The sequence below is a fragment of the Oculina patagonica genome, chromosome 11 (assembly GCF_052425735.1).
Source record: "Oculina patagonica isolate OP01 chromosome 11, crgOcupat, whole genome shotgun sequence".
Classification (NCBI taxonomy): Eukaryota; Metazoa; Cnidaria; class Anthozoa; order Scleractinia; family Oculinidae; genus Oculina; species Oculina patagonica.
Window position 1 is genome coordinate 4,804,715 of NC_135768.1, and position 25,174 is coordinate 4,829,888.

General features: G+C 38.5%; 1 protein-coding gene and 2 pseudogenes across 1 annotated transcript; 1 reads left to right on the plus strand and 2 right to left on the minus strand.

The window, feature by feature from the left end:
• Positions 1 to 5,668: 5,668 nt before the first annotated feature.
• LOC144630068 (uncharacterized) lies at positions 5,669 to 6,819 on the minus strand. The gene has a single exon (XM_078488347.1). The coding sequence runs from the start codon at positions 6,636 to 6,638 to the stop codon at positions 5,859 to 5,861; it is 780 nt and encodes a 259-aa protein (XP_078344473.1). The 5' UTR covers positions 6,639 to 6,819; the 3' UTR covers positions 5,669 to 5,858.
• Positions 6,820 to 16,685: 9,866 nt separating this feature from the next.
• On the plus strand, positions 16,686 to 17,612 carry LOC144630968 (neuropeptide FF receptor 2-like; annotated as a pseudogene).
• A 3,412-nt stretch (positions 17,613 to 21,024) lies between these two features.
• LOC144629845 (E3 ubiquitin-protein ligase TRIM45-like) lies at positions 21,025 to 23,398 on the minus strand (annotated as a pseudogene).
• Between the last annotated feature and the right edge of the window lie 1,776 nt (positions 23,399 to 25,174).

A 25,174-nucleotide genomic window follows, 5' to 3' on the forward strand; every position in this document is an offset into this window, starting at 1 on the left:
AGCAATCTTATGCAGCCAGTTGTTCATGGAATATCAAGACCTGATTTTGTGATAAAATACTGCAATTTGCGCTCGCTTCATTGTCATAAAATACCATGAATACAGCTCGTTATTTTTTTACTTTCGCATACGGTGTGTGAAAAAGTTTTTAACTGAAAGTTAGTTTCTTTCAACTGACGAAAATGTGGTTTAAATAAAAGCCACAGACAAGCTGAGTTGCTTTTGATATAAGATGCAAGGAGACTTAAAATCAGTTTCCTTTCTTGAGAATTTGTATACACTTAAAAATACTGACAAACATACATAAAAAGTAACTAATAGACTGACATTTTATTTGTAAGAATCTTTCAGGGATATAAAACATTTACGTGGGCAAATTTAAAACAACTTCGTGCTGTTACGAAATACGTGGGTATCAATTATGATTTTAAGCTGACATTATCTGCAGATATGTTATTTTCAAATCACGCGAGGTTTAGCGGAAAGAAAGCAAGGTGTTTTCGCATCCTGTTCTAAAAACAGCGAAAGTTGAGATTTGCATCTTTCCTCAGATGTTTACAGAGTCATGAAAAATATCACGAGTTGTGAAACGTTTGCACGTGCAATGATTTTTTTTTTTTTTAAAAATGGCTTCCCGTGATAGGAAAGCAGAAAATAATTCAAGCCCTTGTAAAAAAAGCCACCGTCCATATTTAATTGTACTTTTTTACTTAATATTTAATTTATTTTTCATAAAAAGACAATTTGTACAGATTATCAGTCAATCACATCATTCGACAAGAAGTTTAGAAAGATTATTAAACGTTTTTGTATTAATATGTAAATATATGCTCCATACGTTAGAAGAACTCCATGGACTAAGCTAGGCTTGAATTGTCGAGGAAATCTAACCTTTTAATTTATAAAGAGTTGTTTATTGGTTGATTATCGCGGCAGGCTGGGTACGAAAACTACCATATTGGCACTCAGTCAAAGTCATTTGCATGGTACTTTATTATGCATGCAAGTCATAAGTCCCGTGGAAATGGCTAATTATCCCCATGGCTCTCTCCCATTGGTGTAGCGGTGCAATATTAACCGTTCCCTTCAACGTGCACCACAGTTCTCGGTCTTTCGACGGTAAAGGCTGGTTCTCATATGATCGCCCCGATCGTCTCTGTCGCCTCTGTCGCTTCAAAAAGTTTGCTTGTGATCGAGGCGATCATATGAGAACATTACAGAGACGTCTGCGACGATCGGGGCGATCGCGATTGCTTCGATCGCCCGGCCGTGTTCTATCCGGGCGATCGGTCGCAGACCGCGGCGATCGCGAACGATTATATGAGAACTACTGCCACAGAGGGAGACGATCGAAGCGATCCAAACTGTCCCATGGTGCATCAGTATTATCCAGAACTACGTTTCCGTTTGGCCTCCCTTTTGCTTCTTCGCCGTAAAACGGCAATAACGAGAAGATAGGAGGCCACGAGGTTTGCCTTTGCATCGAAGGCTGCCATAAGCGATATCGGAGTTGGGAAAAAACACACGTGCGTCGATCGGAATAAAATCGAATATTCATATGCGGGAACAAAGAAAAGATCATGAATTATTATCTTGGTTGATTAACCCTATTTTGCATATACCAGACGATCGGGGCGATCATATGAGAACCCCTTGATCGCTTCCAATCGCTTCGATCGCCTACGATCGCCTCAGAGCTTGCGAACGACAGAAGCGACAGAGACGATCGGGGCGATCATATGAGAACCAGCCTTAAAGCACGACTACAGTTCAAATGTCGCGCCCTGTCCTTCCTCCCTTAGCGATCTGTGTTCGGTGCATGAACTTCCTGCAGAGCGTTTATTTTGTCTTCGGGCGTATTTACCTTGTTTTTGTATCTTACGCGTTTGATGTTGACCGCTTTGTTTCCCAGGACGCCCGAAGAAAAAAATCTCCCGCTCCGCCGGTGACACTCTGTGTCGCCTATGGCTTCACCGGAATGTCGCTCTCCATATCTTAGCCATATAACAATGACAGCAGAAATAATATAGTACTATTCCGGCCTGTGATTGGTTCTAAAATGAAAGTTGACGTCGCTGCGCTGAATTGGGTTCCGCTCACGAACGCATAAAAATTCGTAACTTTTATGCAATAAATCGGTGGTATAAAATCTTTTCTCTTGCCGTTTGCACAGTTCGGACAACTTTTACGGAAATTATTTTTTTTTTCTCAAACCCGTTGAAAGGTCGACTTAACATTTTGTACCTTGACAGATTTTCTTCCGGAATTCTCCCTCGACATCTCGTAAGCTTTAAAATCACTTTGCATCGGCTAACCTTCTGTTTTAGTGAGTCGAAAATGTTTTTTAGTATTTTTCTACTGTTACGGTATTGTGTTTATAATTAACGGTGGCAAAAACTCTATTTATGAAACGAAGCCCGTCCTTTTAGTTAGAGGAAACTTCAGCTATAACTGAAATACACAGTAAATTAATAACACCATAACTAAAAGCACTTTCTTTATTTACCCAAAACAATTTAAAAATAATCATTTTTCACCGGTGAAACACAGAACCACTAGCCTTATAATAAAATTTCATTGTGTTTGTTTGTTTGTTTGTTGTGATCATGCTTTTAATTTTTCGCTGTAAATTATATTTGCTTAGCTGCTCAGCAAACTGCAACCGGAACATTTAGAGAAGAATTAAACGGACTTTGACATCGGACCTGCAGTTAAAGTGAAACGAATTTAATTAACTTTTCATTGAGTCTTCCAAGTTTACTGTGCTTTGGCAGTGAGAAGTTCAAGTTTTAAACATTTTGATGTTGAAAACAAAGCTTTCTCTCGTTTTGCCACCGATGCTGGGGTGATAAAGTCGGGGAGAAAATTGTTACAAAAAAGGAATCAAACGCAAGAAACTTGGAATATCATAGACTTGCTCCAAGTCGCTTGTTTGATTCGCAGGAGACCACTGGATGCAGAAGCGGAGGGCGCGCGCGGGAATGAAAAACAAAATGGCGGAGGATCGTGGCGGAACAAGCGACTTGTCTCACCTGCAGCGCGCCAATTCTGAAAAGTGGCGTCACCGGTGGATTTTTCCACCGGTGACGCCATCGAGATTATGTCAATCATATTGTATTGCGCGCGAACTTACTGAGCGCGCTGTGCCCGCCAACTTAGCGCGCGCTGCTCGCGAGACAAGCTTGCGTTTAACTTTTTACCACTTGAGCAGACTTGTTTCCTTCTCACATCGGCAGTTTAAACCAATTTCGGAACAAACATTACAAATGTCTTCTCTTGTGCCTGTCCCTTTTAAATTTTACAGAAATGAGAGAGCCATTAAAGGGCCTTGAGTATAATTTCCCACAAAAAAGGGAAGAAAATCGCAATTTTAACACACGCCACAGCGCGCGTCAGCTGCACACGGCGTACAAAACTGACGTCAACACGATAAAAGAAACCAACTCAATGCACACTAAATGATGCAATATTTTCGCGGCAAAAAACGTCAGCTAGAATCGATTTCCTGCAAGTGGCACAAGTCGCTCGTTCCGAGCCATTCCTCGACGCCCGGACAAATGAAATTTCGCGCGGTCACTCGCGCGCGATTTCAAAGCGAGCTTAGTCAAGTATTGGTATATTGCCTACTCCGTTTTGTTTGCCTGTGGAGCAGTTCTTAACAGTATGGTGGTGTTTGTAATGCTTCGAAGTGGTAAGATACGACAAAATATTTCAAGCTTTCTTATTTTTCATTTGTCTGTCACCCATCTGATACTTCATGTGACCGTTCCAGTATTTTGGAGCATTCATTCCTCGAAGGGAAATTCTTCATCGTGTAAGGCCCTAGTCCTCATGGACCTTGCATGCGCCGCGGCTATTTTTAACAGTTTGGTCGCTATTACCTGGGACCGACACAGAAACGTTTTGCGACCTTTTAAGAGCCTGGGGTCAAGACACTTGAAGACTTACTTAATGTTGGTTGCCGCCATCTGGACTTACGCCTTCATAACGTCTGCACCTTTTATTTACAGCGTTAAAAAAGACTTTCAAGTGATTTGCTCCAACGAAAATAATGGCACTAAAACGTGTAAAGAGTATAGTTTCTGTCATTTGCCTTCAGACTGGAAAACTCAGCTTTCCAAAACAATCTACTTTTTGCTGGCGTTTGTTATTCCTTTAATGTACATGTTCATCTCCTACACAAAGATCGCTGTTAGTTTATGGGAAAGAAGCAAAAATGGAACAATTCACGGTGCGGTTGCCAAGTCTAAAGTAAATTCAACTCGCTTGATGGTCATCGCTGTTCTTGGCTTTATTTTATGTTGGGGGCCGAAATTTGTTGTGGATTTGCTCAATGTCTATGGAGTGCACAGTGAAAACAGCTTTGAACTGCAGATCTGGTGCTTCCTGGCGCAGACGTCAAGTTCTTCCATAAACCCTGCAATTTACGCATTTTTTAGCCCTGAATTTAGGAAACTATTTTTTAAATTCTGTTGTTGCTGTGGTTTCATGGCGCGTTTTTTCCTGCTGTTGTCGCCATTGTCATGCAGATCGTGTGCAACCTATAAATCACGTAAACTTGGCAACAGGGGCTTGGCAAGCTACAACTGAGCAGAAATGAACTGTACGCCAAGGAAAATCAATTCCCAGAAAAAAAAATACAAGCTTATTGACAACGGCCTCCGATCATTGTTTTATATATTCCCCAAACAACTCTCTTCACGTAGTCCGTCGCTATGTTTATCACTAGCCCTTAGCCGAACACATAGAGCAGACTTCATAGGTTGGATCCTAGATATAAGAGAAAACCCTGTCTCTTGTCTAATTTTCAAGCGCTGAATTTCAACTTCACCTCTATTGCTTCCATCACCTATTATATTATTATTATTACTATTTGGTTTATACAAAATAAGTTATGTCAGAAACCAAGAACTTAGAATAACAAATAAATTGATTAAGTTGTAGGTCGTTCAGAGATGGCTTCCATGGTAACCACAAACATTAACAAATCTCTCACGAACAACAACTTCTAAATGCAATGAATAAAGAGTAATAAAAGATAACTGATTTGACCATGAACATGTTGATCACCAATCCCTTATCTAAACACCTTGACGTGTATAACACTCTGCATCAACTAACACACGTCCTTTCTGACAAAGTTTGGTAGTTTTACAATGTAAAAAGTGCAACATGTGGGCTGTTAGCACTAGTTAGAGTCACCCTCGGGCCCTGGATAGGATGCTAGTCCATCGTAGGTTACTCCCCAGTTCGCCAGCATCCATTTACACTCCAGGGTGGAGGGGGGAACTGTGAGAGTAAAGTGTCTTTCTCAAAGAACACAACCAAATGAGCCCCGTGTACGTGATCAACATGGCTATTAAAGTAAAGGTTTACGTCAGGTACCCGTTTACAGAAGTGGGCTTAAGACGTGTGCGCAGCAACTCATTTCTCTTAGGGGTGGTCATAGAAACGCGCAGTTAGGCAGGTGTTAGGCCTAGTGTTTTTCGACGAACAAGTACAAAATTAGTGTTTTGTTTTAAATGTTAATAGTTTATCAAAAAAGGACAAATATTCTCCACTGTTTAATGAACATTTCTCAACTGTATTTTTACATTGTGTTGATTACAATTGAAAAAATTATTGCGATATGCAAAATATTAACTCGCAATTTTGTAACAATAAAAAGCTGCTCAAAGACGTCTCGGTAATAACAGGATGTACAACTATATAACAACAAAGAATTTATATAATAACAATGTTTTCCTTTTCTTATAAAGAAAAATCAAAAATAGATTTACAAAAGGCCGAAGCTTTCCAAACGCAATTTACAGTTTAATATATCAAGACCAAATAATGTTCACAGTCACAAATGTTCTTCACATTTTGGCGCATAAAACTCGTTTTAAACACGCATTTTCCTTTTGGACAATCATAAGCTGTGCAAGTATCCTCAGATTCTCCCTCTCAAGGAAAGCTGCCTTTATTTGTGTTTCCATTTCTCGGGCTTTTCTCGCGTCTCTCGACTTTTTCGCCGAAGCGTTATTCTTCCTTCTTCGTTCCCAGTAACTCTCTCTTTCTCTTGTTCCGTTATTTGCGTCATCGTCTTCTGAAGAATCTTCTAATTTTCTCCTCTTTTCTGCAGGCTCGTCTTTTGACTTCTCTCTTTTCTCACAATGCTCACCGAGTGTTGTTTTGAAATCGTTTTTCCTGGTGTCTTTGTTGGATACCGCTTGAGCTGCGCTCTTGAAGGCGGCAATTTCTCCCGCGAAATTCTTTATCTTTGCGGGGGAGCTGAAATCTGTGCTTTTCGTGTATACGTAAAAAGGCGATGAGAGTTTCAAGTCTTGTGGCCCACCGTAATTCCTGCCTTCATACCCCAGCGCCCTTGAAGATTTCCCCTCAAGTGTTCGATGCTGACCGCCAACTTGAAATGAGTTGTTCTTTTCTGATGACAGAAGCTCATCGTATAACAGACGGGCTTTTGTATGCTTGTCACTTCCTAAACGGTCGTCAAATAAAACTCTTCTGTCTGCAAAAGGAACATCAGCATTGGCTGGGTGAAACATTCCCTGAAAACTGTCAAGAAATCTGGAAGATGTAGCATCGTGTACGTACATTGGGCTGCTAATCTTGCTGGCTCGTGTTCCCTTCTCCATGTTTATCGCTTGAATCTCAAGTCTAATGTCAACTGAGATTGCAGTGTTTTTGAATTCTTTTTAAGCTCTAAATCAGGAACTAACGGAAGCTGGGCAGGTGTAAAATTACACGTGAGTTTAGATTTCGTTATATAACACAAGAAATATTGTTTTGATCGTGTTTTGCTTGGAGGTTGTCATGTTGTCGTGTTATGCTGAAGGTTCCTGTGCAATTAATACAAACAGCCAAGTTGACTCTACATTTACTTGCTAACAGAAGCAATATAATGTTGATAGATTTGCACAGTTCTTCTTCCTTTCTCTCCCAATCTATGATTCAAATCAGAATTTATCTTTGAACTGTTTTTACTTTCCGTAGCGTTCTTGTTTTTCGTCAAACAGTGCATGCACGTCTCCCCCCGGGACGTTAAACAAAGTGTCGTATTAACCATAACGCGACTAAGCTCGAGGTTGAATAACAATTGTTTCACTAATTGCTCTCACGTGGCTTCGTGAAAACGTGAAATCGACTCTCAAAAAAAGAGGAAAATATTTATCGTTTTACTTAATTCACAGCTATGCAATTGATTTCAGATGATTAAAAATACAAATTTTAAAATTTCACAACCAAGTGCATTTATTAAATGGATCTTTATTATACACCTCGGAATGTTTTAAACCAAACTTGATTTGTTTAGGAGACTTAGAATTAGCATTATATTCGGAACATCTTTTAAAAGCCTTTTAAATGTAAGGCTCACCGAGAGCATGAAAGAAACACACGGGCAAAACAACTGCGTGCTATAATCATAATAATTGAAATGACGTCTGCGTGCTGATAAGTTGTTTTTTGATCGTTTTTTTAAGGATGAATGTTGCTTAATATGTTATGTAACAAGCCTTTTGCCTGTGGCTGACACACGTTTGCAACACGTGAGTAAAACATTCTAGAACCAAGTTAAAAACACTTATCTCTTTATTTAGTCCTTTCACAGCTAGGCAAGTGATCCCGAACGGTTAAAAAAAAGAACTGAAAAATAAACACAGAAAGTTATTTAATAATTTAAACCGATTAAATATACCACTGAAGGCTGTTGAATTTTCAAATATAATTGAATTTGAACATTATCTGGTTTTCACTGGTAACAGATTTTTGGGAATTTATGATATGCAATCATATCACGGAATATCCAAATACCTTTTTAGAAAAAAAAGCCTTTTGGATCCGTCTTTCAATTTCAACATCTTGTTCTCGCTTATCTGTCGAAAAAGTATTACTCGTGATATTTTATCATTTATTTTGTATTGAGTAATATTTAAATTGTTCAATCTTACATAATAACAACTAGGTAGCTAGCAGTACAATCATTTTCATTTCTTTCTGAAAACATAGTTAACATTGTATAGAGAAACCAGGAGAAATCAAACTTGATTTGTTTGAAGAATTTCACGATTGGCCTTAGGGCCGAATCGCACTAGCGGACAAGTTTTAAATGTCATGACATTTTTGACAAAAACAAAATTGTCGCGACAAGTCAGAGACATCTTGAAGAGAACAAAAGGTGAAATTATTAGTACAATAGCTTTGCACGTGCTTCTGGCATCCCTGTACATTTCTCAGCACGGCCGTCTTGGGCAAACATTTAATATGCAGTACCACGCGGTAAAAAAATTCTAAAAAAATTTGCATTTAGAGCACGCGTGTTCTCATGCAGTGGAATAATGAGTCGTCTCAAGATAACTTTTTCTTTTCTCATTCTTACATTGGGCAAATACTTCGCTTATAAACATGCCTTGCCTATCGCGGAAAGATTTTGCGGCTGAATTATGATAGTGAGAGCCACATCACGGTGCATACTATCGCAAACATTTTGGTGTGCGTGTTGTTATTAGGTCCAGTTTGGGCCAAACACAATAGCCAATCAACAACGTATTGTTATCTGGCATTACGAGGGCATGGGAATGCGACTTGTCATGAAATGTCCTGCCTCGAGGCAGGACTTCGGCCCCTTTGATGATTTGTCCGTTTTGACAAAATTTGCCCTTGTCCAACAAGTCGTACGCACTTGTTTTTGCAATTGTTTGACAAAATGTATCGCGCGTGCAACGCGGACCAATCATAAGACAGCTGCTTCTTTGTTTTCCTAAAATGTTCGACAAGTTGTAGGTCTCGAAAAACGTAATCGCACTTGTGTTCTGCAACAAGTGACTCATTAATGATGAAATCTACCATTTGTTACAAAATTTGTCCGCTAGTGCGATTCGGCCCTTATACTCAACAAACATTTATTTCAACCCCTTACCGTTGATACGTAAAAATTAAGATAATATATCTTTATATGCTCACGTGGGAATGAAAGTGATCACGCGACAAACAAAAACGTCTTGTTATTATGAATTGACGTCTGTCACGCAGTTTATAAAAAATAACATTTCACGGGCCTTCTTCGTTTACCCGCTTTCTTTCCCAGATGCTTACAATGTTTGAACAAATCTCAAGCTAAATTTTGATCCATTGTTACACTCTCGCTCCTTCAACCCTCCCCTCTCCCGAAAAAAGAAAAAGAACGTTCGTTTGGTAATTAGTGTTGTGATTTCATGCACGTAGTTTAACTTAAAGGAGAAGTTCACTCTAAAATTGCCTTTATCTTTTTTTACGCCAACAAAAAGTTCATACAAAGATATGTTACTCACCAAAATTTCAGCTTCTAGCGAGCGCTAAAACCCTACGAAATCCTCCTCTAAAGTAGCCTAAAACTCGATGACTGAACGCCGCCATCTTTGAAGCTGGTAATGTATGCGTGACGTCAAAGAGCTCAACCTGAATTTTGCGGGAAAATTTAAATATTTGAGCTCCTTGTTTCTTTGTCAAAATGCCTGTTTGTGCGGCTCCCTTTTGTACAAACAGAGCTCCAAGGGACACGAAAAGAGGCATTTCTTTTCACCGTCTGCCGTTATCGAAGAGAAAAATTGCCCAAGAATGGCTGAGAAGAATGGGCAGGAACGAAAAATTCCTGCCAAAGCAGGCACAGCTATTTGTATGTTCGGACCATTTTACCGATGATTGCTTTGAAGTGGAACACCGATTCGATCTCCTGGGTGGTAATATCCGCAAAAGAAAAAAGAAACCAGAAGCAATTCCCACAATATTTAAGAAATCTCCGGCAGTTAAAGTTCCTTTTAAACGGCACGCCAGCGAAAGGAGGCGAATGGCTAAGGATAGAAGAGAGGTTAGTCATTTAATTCTTGATAACATTAATTAACAACCACAACAACAACCATTTTATTTTCCAGAAAACATGCAAATAACTACAGCATAAACAAACTTAGATTGGCCAAAAAAAGCTAGTCCGAATTAACTAAACGGGCTGAAAAAATAAAAAAAAATTGTAAATGCTATGACTGGGTTGTACATGTAAATAAATATAGTAGGGCAAAAAGATTTAAAAGTTATAAACAGATAATTAGTGAGGTAAAAAAATTGTTTGGTCTGAAGTGGAATAATTTAAATAGTTGTTGCTGTGTTAGTCAACTACAAAAAAAAATGCCATAAAGGTTTCTTTGTGAGTGCGATCTTAAATTTGATCAAGAAGAGTTTCTCGAGTTGTTTTTACTGATTGGTAAGCCATGCAAGTGCAAGAAAAGGCCAGACATATTGCAATTTCATAAAATACCTTCCTCGAACTTGTTTTCCGTCTCGGGTACTTCACGACAGCAGATGGACTCTCTTTTCAGTTGCTGTAAGTTCACAACGCCAACAGATACACCAGAATAGATTTAATAGTCTTTCCGATTCTTCGTTGTCATCATCAGACGCTTGGCTTTCATCGGGGACGCGTTCTGGCTCAAACCGATAAGGCTCCAGAGCTGCAGCTATTTTGTTTACATGCGAGGTTGAGCTCTTTGACGTCACGCATACATTGCCAGGCTGCTAAGTTATTAACTGCGCTGCGCAGTTCTTGCTCTGCACGGGGTTTATTATTATTATTTTTCGTTTTGTCGGTGACCTGTCCCAAACCTCCACTCGGTCGTGCTTAATGTCACGCGATGTTTAGAAGCTACAAATCAGTAACAAATGGAAAAAAATTCTTTTTTTTTGTCTTTACAAAAAATGTTTAGTGTGAAATATACAATTTTGAAGCGTTTTACTCGTGGAAAATACTAAATTTCAACGCTTTTAAAGAGAAATATAATTCAGCGGGCAAAAATCTGTGAATAAATACCATTACGTTAGTGTAAAAGAATGTGCTGACATGACAAGTTTCACTTTCGATCGGCTAGACCTCGAGTCACGTAATGTTTTAAAGCTATTATAAGCTACCTTTCAAATCTTTGCGAATCCTTTGGTCTTTACTAAACAAATTTATTGCAAAGTATTTCTCTTTTAAGGGTAATCTATTTTTTGGCTGTGTCATTGAAAGGATTTTAGAGATATGAAGAAAAATTCCCTTCACAAACATGCCCTGTACCGCTAACGTCATTCGGTATGCTGGGGAAATACCTTCTGTGCTATAAACAGCTTCAGCGTCCGCGCGTGGGAATTCGGCCAGAATTTGCATATAAGAAAAATTATTAATCGCGGCTAGAACAAGTCAACCATGAAATGTCACACAAAGTTTGTCAGACGCTGCATTTTTACAACCGCCTATTGTAATACGAAAACCGAAACAGGGTCAAATAAATTTTGAACAGTTGAAGAGGTTCAAAAATAGTACCAACTTTATAGAAACTGCGAAATATTGTCATTGGGCCAGTTTTCAGTTTTATGCAAATAAGGAATACTGTCGAAATTCTCGCGGATGCTTACGTTCCTGGCGTGATTGCGTGAAGCCAGTCGTTCTTATGAACTGATCTTGCAGACCCAAGGGCAGTAGTTGTAAACTTTCGCCTGAAAAATCCCGTCGTCCCGATAAGCGATTTTTTGGTTTCACGGATCAGGATCGTGGGAATTAAATTTGGCCAGCATATAAGAAAAATATTTAATTGCGGATGGAACTAGTCAACCATGAAATGTCACACAATGTGTTTTCTTACCATTTTGTTTGTCAGTCGCAACATTATTAGATGCAGGCAAAGGGGATAAGGGGGGGGGGGGGGGGTGCATTTTTTGTTCCCCCCACATGGCTCCCCTAAAGTGCTCACGAGACCAGCGCAGTTGTAAGCTCTAAGAGCTCTTGTTCCAAGATGGCGGCGGCCGGAACTCGATTTTCGGGCAACTTTAGAGTAGGATTTCATAAGGTTTGAATGCTTTTTAGAGGCTGAAATTTTTGTGAGTAACGTATCTTTGTATAACCTTTTTATTGGCGTAAAGAAGAAAAATGGTCATTCTGGAGTGAACTTCTCCTTTAATGTTATATAACAAGCTTTTTGTTTCGTTTCCTCAGAAACGATACGGTATTATTTTGGCTTCGATGTGAACTATTTACACAGTGGGGGCTACTATCCAATCAGAAGAACGGTCGTAACCACAAAGTAAATACGTTTGACCGAAGGCAATTAATTTCGTAAAAACCTGTTCTTCAAATATCGGAAAGATATTCCTCAGCATGATCAAAAAATATTGAGCTTCGTTGCAAACAGAAATATCTGACGATTGCAATGGTTTTAAGTTTGATTAAAGCGATGTATTGGATGACAACACGAGAAAGCTCTCGTAGCGTTTAATTGTTAAGTAAACATTCTAGCGATTTTCTGAAACGGAAGTAAATTTCCACCAATCAGTGTTTGCAAGCGCTAACTAAAACGGGATGACTTGTCGTGTTTGCTCGTACGGGGGGCTACTATCCAATCACAAGAACGGTCGTAACCACAAAGTAAATACGTATGACCGATAGCAATTAATTTCGTAAAAACGTGTTCTTCAAATATCGGAAAGATATTCCTCAGCATGACCAAAAAATATTGAGATTCGTTGCAAACAGAAATATCTAACGACTGCAATGGTTTTAAGTTTGATTAAAGCGATGTATTGTAAGAAAACTAGAGAAAGCTCTCGTAGCGTTTAATTGTTAAGTAAACATTCTAGCTATATTCTGAAACGGAAGAAAATTTCCACCAATCAGAGTGTTTTCAAGCGCAAACAAAAACGTGATGACTTGGCGTATCTCGTGTTTGCCCGGACGGAAAAGCTAGCGTGCCCCGAAAACGGGCAAGTTGATTGAAGAGAAGGGCATATATGCAGGTGAGTTACAAAGTTAATTTCACTTCATGTAACAGAGTAATGTATAAATGTGGGAGATTGCCCTATTCTATCTGTATTGAAAAATTCACGGCATCTTCGACGTCACAAACCGCGCGAATACACGCACAATTGCGTGGGTTCTCGCGTGGAAGTACCCGGAGTTGCGTGATCAGAGTCACGTGAGTCGCGAAAACATTCGAGTCTGCACGAAAAGTTCAGAACGAAAAAGAAGACAGTCAATCGAAGTCAAGTTCTGTTAAAACATCAAATTTCGTATGGACAGTATCGTATAGCAAGCTGTGCAACTGCCATGTCGAACTAAATTCATCTCCTTGATGTAAAGCTCAAGATTAACTACCGTTGCAACTGCTGGAGAAGTTTTCTGAGATGAAATTAACAATATAAACATTATTTGAATTACTCAAAGCCATCGATGTCTGATCGAAACTCCACGGCATCGCCAAAAATGCAAATCGTAATTATCAAGGCTGCTACACTGACAACAGAAGCAACTTGGCTGTGTCTTATTCTGTGGAAATAATTTCATATTTGCCAGAAGAGCTTGCAGCGCGGATCGAGACGAACGAGCAAAATACAATCCTGGTATGACTGTAAATACTTCCGGAAGTTATTCAGCTTAATTATAAATCCCGGTTAAAAATCTGTGTATGGTAGCTTTTTACATTAATTTGCCCTGGTTGTTTACGGGTCGAAGTTAAGTGACCACAGGCGTTTGATTTGGAAGAAATGGCTTCGAAACAGTGTATTTGTGCTTATCTCTGTTCTTGTCGACCAGGGTTTTGGTTTGTCTAGAATTTGGCATTTATTTCATTTGAGCATGTAGAAGTATATACCTCAAGATTTTTGTAAAAAGATAATAATTTCATCTACGATTATATTGATAGGAACATATTATTTTCTGTAGTTATTTTTTCATTGATGGAACATTCAAAGTATATGCTATAAGGTGCCATTTTTAAGCAAAAAAAGTGTTCTGCAGGAATAAAAAATCATTTTAATTTTCATTCGATGAGTAAAAAAGGTGAAGGCAAGCTCCCTTCATTTAACTTAATTTGGAGAGAAAGACACATGCTATTTCTATAAGGAGAAATATTTGAGTGTTACTTGAACTCTGCCAAACTGCAGCAGGTCTGAGTTTATGTCTCCTTTACATAAAATGGACAGTAGGTGTTAAATGGGAAGTTACTACTGAATATGAAGTTCTTTTCATTCTTCACTTGCGCATAAATTCAGCAAATTCAACATATACACTAGGACCTCCAAATTAAAATAAACCCCAAACCCACCTGTTCTTAAAAGTTACGCTATTCTCACGCTTCCGCAATCTGGAAACGAAACACTATTTCTTTTTGAAATAGCTGCTTGTTATGGCTCTGGCGTGTATGAAAACGTGAGATGGACATTTTACAAAAAAAAGATAAACACTTAAGCAAAAAAATATTTTTTTAGTTTGAACATGCACGCACACAGCTTTGCAACTGATCCCAAATGATAAATAATCTGAATTTAGAATCAAACCCTTTTTAAAGTGTATTAAATGAGCTACTGGAATCTTTATTTTCAAATGAAATTTCAAAATCGCCTCATCCTCTCTGAAATGAGATTATCAAGGATTTTTGATATGCCGGCAATCTTATGCAACCAGTTGTTTATCGAAAATCAAGACTTGATTTTATGTTAAAATACTGCAATTTGAGCTCGCTTCATTGTCATAAAATACCATAAATACAGCTTTTTTTCCTATTGCATACGGTGTGTGAAGAAAGTCTTTAAATGAAAGTCGTGTTCTTTCAACTGATGAAAACTTGGTTTACATCAAAGCTACAGACAAGCTGAGTTGCCTTTGATAAAAGATGCAAAAGGACTCAAAATCAGTTTCCTTTCCTGAGAATTAGAATACATCAAAGCTACAACGAAACAGTTAGTGTTATAATAAAAATAAAAATAATATACTTAATTGACCACTCCCCCAATGGGGCTTTTCAGGGCCAATGTGAAACAAATATTGTAAATGAACATAACATGGTTAAAAACCCCAACTGGCAGGAGGCAGACCAGTTGGCTATTTACAAACGCAGCCGAGGAGTTGAATATATTAGACAGTGTTTATATTCAACAAACACTGTCTAATCCTCTACATACATAAATACTAACAAATAGACGTTTAATCTGTGAGAATCTCGCGGGACACAAAGTTTACGTGGGCAAAACAACTTCGTGCTATTACGAAATACGTGGGTATCAATTAAGATTTTAAGCTGACATTATCTGCAGATATTTTATTTTCAAATCATGCGAGTTTAGCGGAAAGTAAACAAGGTGTTTTCGCATCCTGTTCTACAAACAGCGAAAGTTGAGATTTGCATTTTTCCTCAGATGTTACATAATCGTGAAAAACATTACGAGTTATGAAACGTTTGCACGTACAGAGTTTTTTTTAACAAATGGCTTCCGCGATAGGAAAGCAGAAAATAACCCAAGCCCTTGTAAAACAAGCCACCCCCCATATTTAATTGTACTGTTTTACTTAATATATCATTCATTTTTCATAAAAAGACAATTTGTGCAGATTTTTAGCCTATCACATCATTCAACAAGAGCTATAGGAAATCTAACTTTCAATTTATAAAGAGTTGTTTATTGGTTGATCATTGCGGCAAGCTGGGTACGAAGAAAACTTACATAGAGTTATATAGGGTTGTATGCTACCTTTTTACTGGCACTATGCTATCCTTTTAACATGTAAGCCATACATGTATGCTTTGCGGACCCTTTATTTCGTAGAGATGTTTAAAAGGAAAGAGCAAGGTTGGGGTTGGGGATTGACGGGTTTAAAATAAAACAGAAAAAGTAGAGATTTCCTGAAAATTTAAAATAAGAATGATTGTGTCACTGGTTGTTCTTTCCGACTTTTATTTTCAAATTTTATCACGATCCTCTGAAAGTTTTGTTTATATTATGCGCGAGTCGTCAATATTTCGTGGTATTGCTGTCTCACTTTTCCGGCCTGTGATTGGTTCTAAAATTAAAGTAGACGTCGCTGCGCTGAATTGGGTTCAGCTCACGAACACATAAAAATTCGTAACTTTTATGCAATAAATCGGTGGTAAATCTTTTCTCTTGCCGTTTGCACAGTTCGGACAACTTTACGGAAATTAGTTTTTTCTCCCTCAAAACCGGTGAAAGGTCGACTTTACTTTTTGATGACAACTTTTGTACCTTGACAGATTTTCTTCCGGAATTCTCCTTCCACATTTTGTAAGCTTTAAAAACAATTTGCATCGGTTAGCCTACTATTTAGGTGAGTCGAAAAGGTTTTTTTTTTAATTTTTCGGCCATTACGGTATTGTATTTTTAATTGGCGGTGGCAAAAACTCTATTTAAATGGAGCCCTTGCTTTTAGAAAGGGGAAACTGTCAGCTATAACTGAAATGCAAAGTAAATTAATAACACCATAGCTAAAAGCACTTAGTTTATTTAACCAATGCAATATAAAAATAATCATATTTTACCGCTGAAACACAGAACCACTAGCGTTATAATTAAATTACATTGTACTTGATCTAAAGTTTGTTTGTTTGCTGTGATCATGCTCTTACGTTTTTTGCACTGTTTACTTAGCTGCTCACGAAACCACAACCGGAACATTTAGAGAAGAATAAATATGAATTTGGCATAGAATCTGCAGTTCAAACCAATTTAATTAACGCTTCAATTCATTGCATTGAGTAATCCATTGAGTTTTCCGTGCTTTGGCAGTGAGAAGTTCAAATTTTAAACATTTTGATATCGAAAACAAAGTTTTCTCTCGTTTTGCCAACGGTGCTAAAGTGTCAAAAGTCAGGGAAAGAAAATTGTTGCAAAAAATGAATCAAACAAAAGAAACTTGGAACAAAACAAACCCTTCGCCTATATATCGTTCAGGCTTTGTTTACTATTGGTACATCGCCTACTATGTTTTGCTTTCTTGTGGAGCAGTTCTTAACAGTATGGTGGTGTTTGTAATGCTTCGACATGGTAAGATACGGCAAAATATTTCAAGCTTCCTGATTTTTCATTTGTCAGTCACTCATCTGCTACTTCACGTGACCGTTCCAGTATTTTGGAGCATTCATTCCTGAAAGGGAAATTCTTCATCGTGTAAGGCCCTAGTCCTCATGGACCTCGCATGCGCCGCGGCTATTTTTAACAGTTTGGTCGCTATTACCTGGGACCGACACAGAAACGTTTTGCGACCTTTTAAGAGCCTGGGGTCAAGACACTTGAAGACTTACTTAATGTTGGTTGCCGCCATCTGGACTTACGCCTTCATAACGTCTGCGCCTTTCATTTACAGCGTTTAGACAGACTCTCGAGTGATTTGCTCCAAAGAAAGTAATGGAACTGAATCGTGTAAAGAATATAGTTTCTGTCACTTGCCTTCAGGCTGGAAAACTCAACTTTCCAAAACAATCTACTTTTTGCTGGCGTTTGTTATTCCTTTAATGTACATGTTCATCGCCTACACAACGATCGCTGTTAGTTTATGTAAAAGAAGCAAAAATGGAACAATTCACGGTGCGGTTGCCAAGTCTAAAGTAAAATCAACTCGCTTGATGGTCGTCGCTGTTCTTGGCTTTGTTTTATGCTGGGGCCCGAAATTTGTTGTAGATTTGCTCAATGTCTATGGAGTGTACAGTGAAAACAACTTTGAACTGCAGATCTGGTGTTTCCTGGCGCAGACGTCAAGTTCTTCCATAAACCCTGCAATTTACGAATTTTTTAGCCCAGGTATTAACTATTATTTAATTTAGGAAACTATTTTTCAAATTCTGTTTTTGCTGTTGTTCATGTCACGTGTTTTCCCGCTGTCGCTGCCATTGTCATGAAAATCGTGTGCAACCGGTCATATGATCTTGGTAAGCTGCAAACAGAAACGAACAGTATGTCGAGAAAAATCACTCCACAGAAAAATTCATTTCGTATTCTGTCTTCTAAAGGGACAATTACAGCTGGAGTTGTCTCTTTCGCACATTAGTCACTGCACGGTAATAAAAGTTACTTGACAATGGACTGGCTAAACGTAGTCGCAAGTAGGCGCAGGTTGAAAACTAAGTCTACTTGTGACACCGTTTGGCAAGGACTTGCGTGCACTTGCGTACACTTGCGATGACTTGCGCTCACTTTGGTTTAATCAAATTTGCACGCTAGTCGTCAGTTTTTTTTTAATCAAATTTGCACGCTAGTCGTCAGTTTTTCACTGTTTGGCAACCCAACACAAGGCAACGCAAGTCTTGTTGTTTACTTCAAGTACTAAATTGCAGCGTGCACAGTAGCATTGAAATGGCTTTTTCAAAACCTTGCGTGCACTTGGCAGTGAATGTGCCAGTCCGTTTGTCCATCCAACATAATGCTTGTATGCAATATGAACGCATGACTACTAGCACCTTCGTCTAAGAGGGTCCAGTAAGAGGGAGGGAGAGGTAAATCTAATTTCCCAGCCCATATTTTGCCCAAGTCCCATCCCAAGCCTATTTTGTGCCCAAATCCCAGTCTCATTTCCGTTATATTTTTCGTGATTCCCATGCCAGTTTTTGTTTTGTGAAACAGTGTATCAAATTTGGTGTCCGTCTACCAATTTTTGCCTAACAATACTTATTTTAAAATTACAATAAATCTCCCATATTTCTTTGTTAAGCGGTGAAAAAAAACGACCTTCAGGTGAAACCCCGCCTTAAATGGTGTTATTATAACCTGGATGGGCCACAGTGTCGGTTGCCTAGATTTAAAAATGCCCCGTGTCGCTGTTTCATCGCACTTTCTGTCGCTGTCTGTAGTTGAATTGAAGGAAAATTTCTTGTCCTTGTCGGAATTTAAGTTTTTCCATAAGTGTTGTCGTTTGCGCGATTTTAATTTATGTGCTGTTGCTTCTTTTTGGGCCGTGTCGCTTGTCGGAATTAACCCTCGCAGGGCCTCATTAAGTTCTAATGCTGACATTATGATGGCCACAAATCCTTTAAACAAAACACACGCTGGCGTGCCTCTGAGACTGCGACTGTCTATGACTGCGTCCTCTGAGATTGAACTTAGTAGTGACGAAACTCTTTTTCCTGTATCAAGAAAACGTACTACCTCTTGGGGTACTTTTCAGTCTTTTTACGATCTTTACAAAGGTAACATTCGGCTGATACCACTTGGTAAAGGTAAAGTCATTCTTTCCTTCCCGTAGCGTGAAGCAACTATGAGAATTGGTACTTCCCATGGATAGGATCTCAGTCGACTATCGGACGTTACCCCCTCCCTCCGAAGCACTTTAGCACTTTTTCTGATTGCCCTGAACAGCTCACTATTCGGGGCGGCTTGAGATTAGCGAGGTACGTAATGTAGGGTCCCCAAGCGTTACAAGTGATTGTTTAGCGCTTTTGATAGATCGTTTTCTAATGATTCAAAAACCTTATATTAACAGACAAAAGAGACTGACTAATGCTGAGCTCGTGCCTTTGTTAGACAGATCGCTGAATAGATTCATTTTTTATTTGCAGGACCTACTGGTTTTCCGCTGTTTTGATTAAAATTTTTATGCTCTCTGGGTATCAAATCTATCGAATCTGATTGGCTTTTAAGTTTAACAGTTCGATTACAAGGCTAAAAGCAGTGCTAGGATTGGGTTCTTTTGAATTGGACAGGTCGTTCGAATGGATTGGGACATTTCATGGGGCGGACAAAAGGAACTTATACATCACTTTCAACCATCAAATGTTTTCAGACATTGTTACTGGTATGATCAGTAAAGCAACAATATTTGTGCATAAGTGTTGATAACCTTACATCAACCTTGCGTCACGAACTTAGCTGGTTTTCAATTGCCTTGCCCGATTAAATTTTACGCCTTTAATTATACTTTACCCAGTCTTAGGCCTATTGCTTTGACGAAACAAATACCATTTTCTTATCACTACAAAGACCGAGGTTTTAGAAAATACGGAACAGAATGAAATTTCTGTAAAAAACATCAAGCAACTTCATTCAGTAAAACTCAATTGGTTTTTATTGAAACTTTAACACAAAATTTAAACAAGTATTTCAAACAGCAAGGAACTATTAACTTTTTTTATAGTGCTAAATATTGCACTTTTGATTTCTAGTAAACCGAAAACTCTGTAAATTACTGATATAGCAAAATTAACTATTAAGTTCTAAATCAATACGTTGCTCTTTCCATTGTTAATTAATTTGTACGTACATTCCTATACATGAATGGTTAAAAAATACAGTTACACTTGTATTACACAAAAGTAATTATCTACTGATTGCTTACACAAGATACAAATATTTTCCTTCTCTTAAGCAAATCTTCATAAATGCAACAACTGGTATAGCACAGGCATATTAGTTAAACTGGTTAAGCTTAATTTTATCATACAACATGATGATAAACTGAGAAAGTAATTAATCAGTATATTGATGTTAATGACGTATATTTACACTCCTATAAATGACTGGTTGTCAAACACCTATTCAAAAATGATGTTTAATAATCAACATATCTCCTAAACCCTGAAATGTATTAAAGAGGCGGAATAATGAGTACTAAATAGTAGCTAAAAATTAAGAAGGAATATCGGAGTTTGTCTTAAAATGGAAAGGAATATTTGATATTTCAGTTTTTTAACTGTAAAATGAATACTTGTCAGAAAAATTCGTAAGTTGAACTCCCAAATATATAACGCTTCTTTTCAGCTTACAAAAAGCGTGCGAGTCTCCCGAGGCATCATCAATGTAAAATTGTAAAATGTATTGTAAAATTGATAACAAAAATGTTTCTTATTATAATTACGCCATAGCATTATTTTGTCCTTCTAAGGTTGAATTTTCTTACTTTATCATAAATCTTATGGTTATTTAAATCTCCATCCACTTACTTTTTTTTTGCTATATAACAAAATTCAAAACAACTTCTTTTCGGGCTTGTAATCTCTAACAGACTACTTTTAAGATTCTGATAAACATTTGAGTTTCCACGAGAATTTCAACTTTGCCTTCCTCGACCCTCGTATGCATGGCTTCACACAAGTTTTACGGTGCGGGAAACGATTTACCTTAACTAATCTTTACTGTAATATTTTCTGAATTAATTTGTCAGATTTGGAAATGAGGTGAAACGATATCACATTAAAATGTTGACTTCACAACAACGAATGTAGTGACATTTACTGGAGAATGCAATTTTTCACTCAAAAATCTGCAGTCGAGTGTTTTTCGAGTCAGACACAACAATTCGGCCATTACTTAGAACTGCTACAGACCTTGGGATATTGAATTCTCCTAAATTGCTGCCGTTCGTTCCAAACTTGCCAACAAACTTTCCATTCAGTTCAAATACTTGTATTCTATTATTACCTGAATCACAGACCATCAGGTGTCCTGACTTGTTCACTGACAAACCACGGGGCTCATTAAACTCCCCGTCCCCTCCACCCTGCTTTCCAAACTTGTACTTAAAGTTTCCATTCCTGTCGAAAACCTTTATACAATGCTCATCTCTGTCTGCCACTATCAGATATCTATCACACTGAATACAGTGGATAGGAAAAGTAAAAGAACCCTGCCCACCTATCTTCATCACAAACTTGCCATTAGGAGAAAAGATCTTAATCAGTTTGTTATCTGCATCAACAACGATAATATTCCCATCACTGTCTACAGATAATTCACAAGGGTTAGAGAGCTGACTATCGAGGCTTTCTCTCCCACCAAACATACCTATGTACTCACCCTTCCCACTGAAAATCTGAATCCTAACGTTACCATTGTCCATTGAAAAGCTATTCCCCTTGGATGGTTAAATTCTCCCGCTTTGTTACCTTGCCGACCAAAGGATCGTAAGTAATTTCCATTACTGTTAAAGATTTGAATGCTGTGGTTTGAGCTATCGGTTACAGCTATCTCATCCCTGTCATTCACTGCCACCCCCCAGGGATACTTAAACATTCCAACAGACGAACCTCCTTTTCCAAAAGAAAAAACAGGTCTGACCTGAAATGGTTTAATTTGAACAGTAAAAGGACTATCACGAATATGTTGTTCGTTTACCTTTACAGTCACTTTGTATCTGCCTTGATCTCTGAGAGAATAGCTGATCTTGTAGCTTCCTTCCTTATTGTCATTTATTTCTACTTCCGTCGCGCATTCTCGTCCTTGTTCGTCCCTGATCTCTACCGTAACACGGTCATGTTTATTGTAACACTGTCTTCCTTCGGCGTTTCTTGTCGTCAGGACAATTTGTGCTTCACCGCCAACAGTTCCTTCTTCGAGTCCTTTGCCTTCAGCAACAGACTGACTTGCTACAGTTCGGTTTTGAATTTCCAAGGAACCAATTTCTTCAATGTTGACAGTGTTCAACAACCTTTGATTTTCCACGAAAGCTAAACGCACCGGAAGACCTTCGGGGTCGGTTTGATAAACTTCTTCCAAGATTGTCTCTAATGACTTCTTTAGTTGAACGACTTCAGCGTTTGTACTTCGCGTTAAAAGTTTGTCAGCCTTTTCCAGCGATGTTTCAATCACCGTTATTTGTTCCTCGATCTTGGTCTTACGCTTTGTTAGACTTTCAAGCGATTTCATGGTTTGGTTTTCTACCGCCGAGAAAATGTTTTGTTTCTTCGCTTGAAGGGCGGTAATTAAATTGTCAACAATTCTTTGAATATCATTCTTGACGTCTTCGCCTTGTTGTAAGAGTTTAGCGTAGTCTTCATCAAGTCGACGGACTTCGTTCATTTTTGCTTGCAAATTCTGCCTCTGTGTTTCAACCAACGATTTCATTTGAATCTTCTGTGTTTCTGCCTCTTCTTCGATCAAGTTCAGAGTATGACCTCCATGTTCCAACAGGACACAAGTTTGGCAGACTGCCGTTTCGCAGTTCTTACAAAAGAACTTCAGTTCTTCCTTCGTATGTCCTTGCTTAGAACAAAACGCTGGTCGCTTCAACACATCCTCATAGTCCTTGTCTTGGAAGTCTTTGAGCGCTAAAACCCTGTGGTCGTTGTTGCTTTTGATGATGTTGTGTGCAGTGCCGCATTCTTGACAATAAAATAAGCACCACTGGAAGCAATAAGAAGTCTCGGAACTTTTCCTGTCGCAATTTCCACATCTTACTTGGCTGCTTTTGCACTCTTTAATGGCAAGCACATCAATCAAGCCATTCAGGTAAAAGCTGGTTGGAAGATCTTTCAGATCGCCACTTTCAGGTATTCTGCTAACGGCTTGGCAGTTTGGACATCTGATTGTGCCTCGGCCATCATAGCTAGTTCTGTGCCATTGTTTCAAGCAGTGCAGACAGAAACTGTGTAAGCATGGGAGCTGTTTTGGGTCGGTAAATACGCCCGAACAAACCGAACAAGACACTTCTTCACGGAGATTGTGAAGCAACGTTTTGATATCCATGTTGTCTTTGGAAGAAGCGAGCGATTACACCCTTTTCGCGGAATTCAACTCGAAACAAAGAAGTCTTGTGACTTTCTATATTTAACTATTCTTGGAATCGGCTCAGTTTGCTATGACAACCTTTTCCGGTGTATGAACCAATCATGGAGTGTTTACATGGTTTCTGATTCCCTGTCATCCTTGTGCATTCAGTTTTGACAGATTTACATATAAATATTTGAACAGTTCAAGTGAATGAAACAAGGCGCACAACAGTCACAAAACACTAAGTCAAGTGAGACTCCACTGACGCAAAAGGAACACAAAGAAGACACATTTCTCAGATATGCATTAGCCTGCGTAGCAGGCGTCTGAGTAGTTTTTGTAGCGCGCGTATTTTTTCGCGTATTTTTTCCTCGCGCGGCCTTCTCGCGATCGCGCACTCTTTTAAACGCGCTGAAAACTACACAGACGCCTGCTACGCAGGCTAGATATGCATCGGAAAGCAAGCAGCGCAGATTTGATCACAGTCCTCCTCACAAAAAATTCAAACATCACATCCATGCATTGGACCCAGACTTTAAGTCAAAATCCCGAGAATGGGGATGGCAATACGGAAACATATGCCCGGTTTTACCACCCTCGGGCTAAACAGTCATAGGTGCATAATATGTATACAGCTTACGGAATGTAGACTGTTATGAATACTAGTCCTATTATATTTCAGATGTACTCTTCTAACAGCCACGCTTTACTTAGACTTTGCCTTGGATGTCTTGACAATTCATTTTTCAGGCTTCTCCGTTAATTAATTAATTTATTGATTTATATTCCGTTACCATGTTTACTTTAATAACATAAACATACACGCGAGCCACAATCATCCATTTTACTCCGACGCGTGCGAGCGATTTGGTCTTATTTCTAATTGGCTGAGAAAGCGGCAGATGTCATTTACGCATTTTTAGCCTTGAATTAATGGTCTTCGCGCACAGACTATTCATGGCCACTAAAATGAGGGTTTTCATTGAGGTGCAATGACAGAAGTGTATTGTTAGCTTTATAGAACGAGTGCGCGGTTTCTCACACAACTAAGCGGGGAGGGGGAAGGGCGTGGTAAATTAGGGCCCCCCTAGAGGTTTACGTGATTGTTTAGCTAACCCCGGGGTTGCTTTGTAGCCTGACTGGTGGTCCAAAAAAACTACTTAGCAGATCTTAGCAGAACAAAGAGATTGAATAAATCTCTTTCATATCTGTATCATAAGCCATATCTGTTTTGAAAACAGATTATTTTTTATGGCTTGTCTTGTAAGACACATCGCTAAAGACCAAGTTATGTTTTAGTTGGCACGATCTAGGCATTTCGTTGTCTTAAAATCTGGTTCTTGTTAGATTGTACGAACATGTCCAGTTTGATCACAACCAGTGCTATGACTGGATCGGCAGCTCGATTCATTTTTATAATATGGAACTCAGAAAGGAACGGATAATGAAAACTAAGTGTTTGTGTTTTCAAAGCCAACCTTACGTCACGCGCTTGACCTAAGTATAATTTTGAACTTGACTTGCTCGATTTAATTTAATTCAGTACTCAGCTAATTGTACTCCACCAAGTTGCTGTTCTGACAAACTGTCGTTTCCTTATTGCTACAAAGTCAGAAGTTTCGAAAATTATGAAACACCGCTCATGAAATATCTGTACAAACGACAACAATTTATATAAGAAACAAAACATTCTTTATTGAAATCTTTACACAAAAAACTAAACAAGTATTTCAAATAGCTAGAAAGTCTTCACTTGTTTCAGATCTACCAGTACATATTACACTTTTTATTTCTAGTGAACCAAAAAGCTCTGCAAATAAATGATACAGAGCAAAAGTAACTATTATAAATAAGTCCTAAATCAATAAATTGCTTTTTACTGAGCAATTTCACTATATAGTTGCACAAT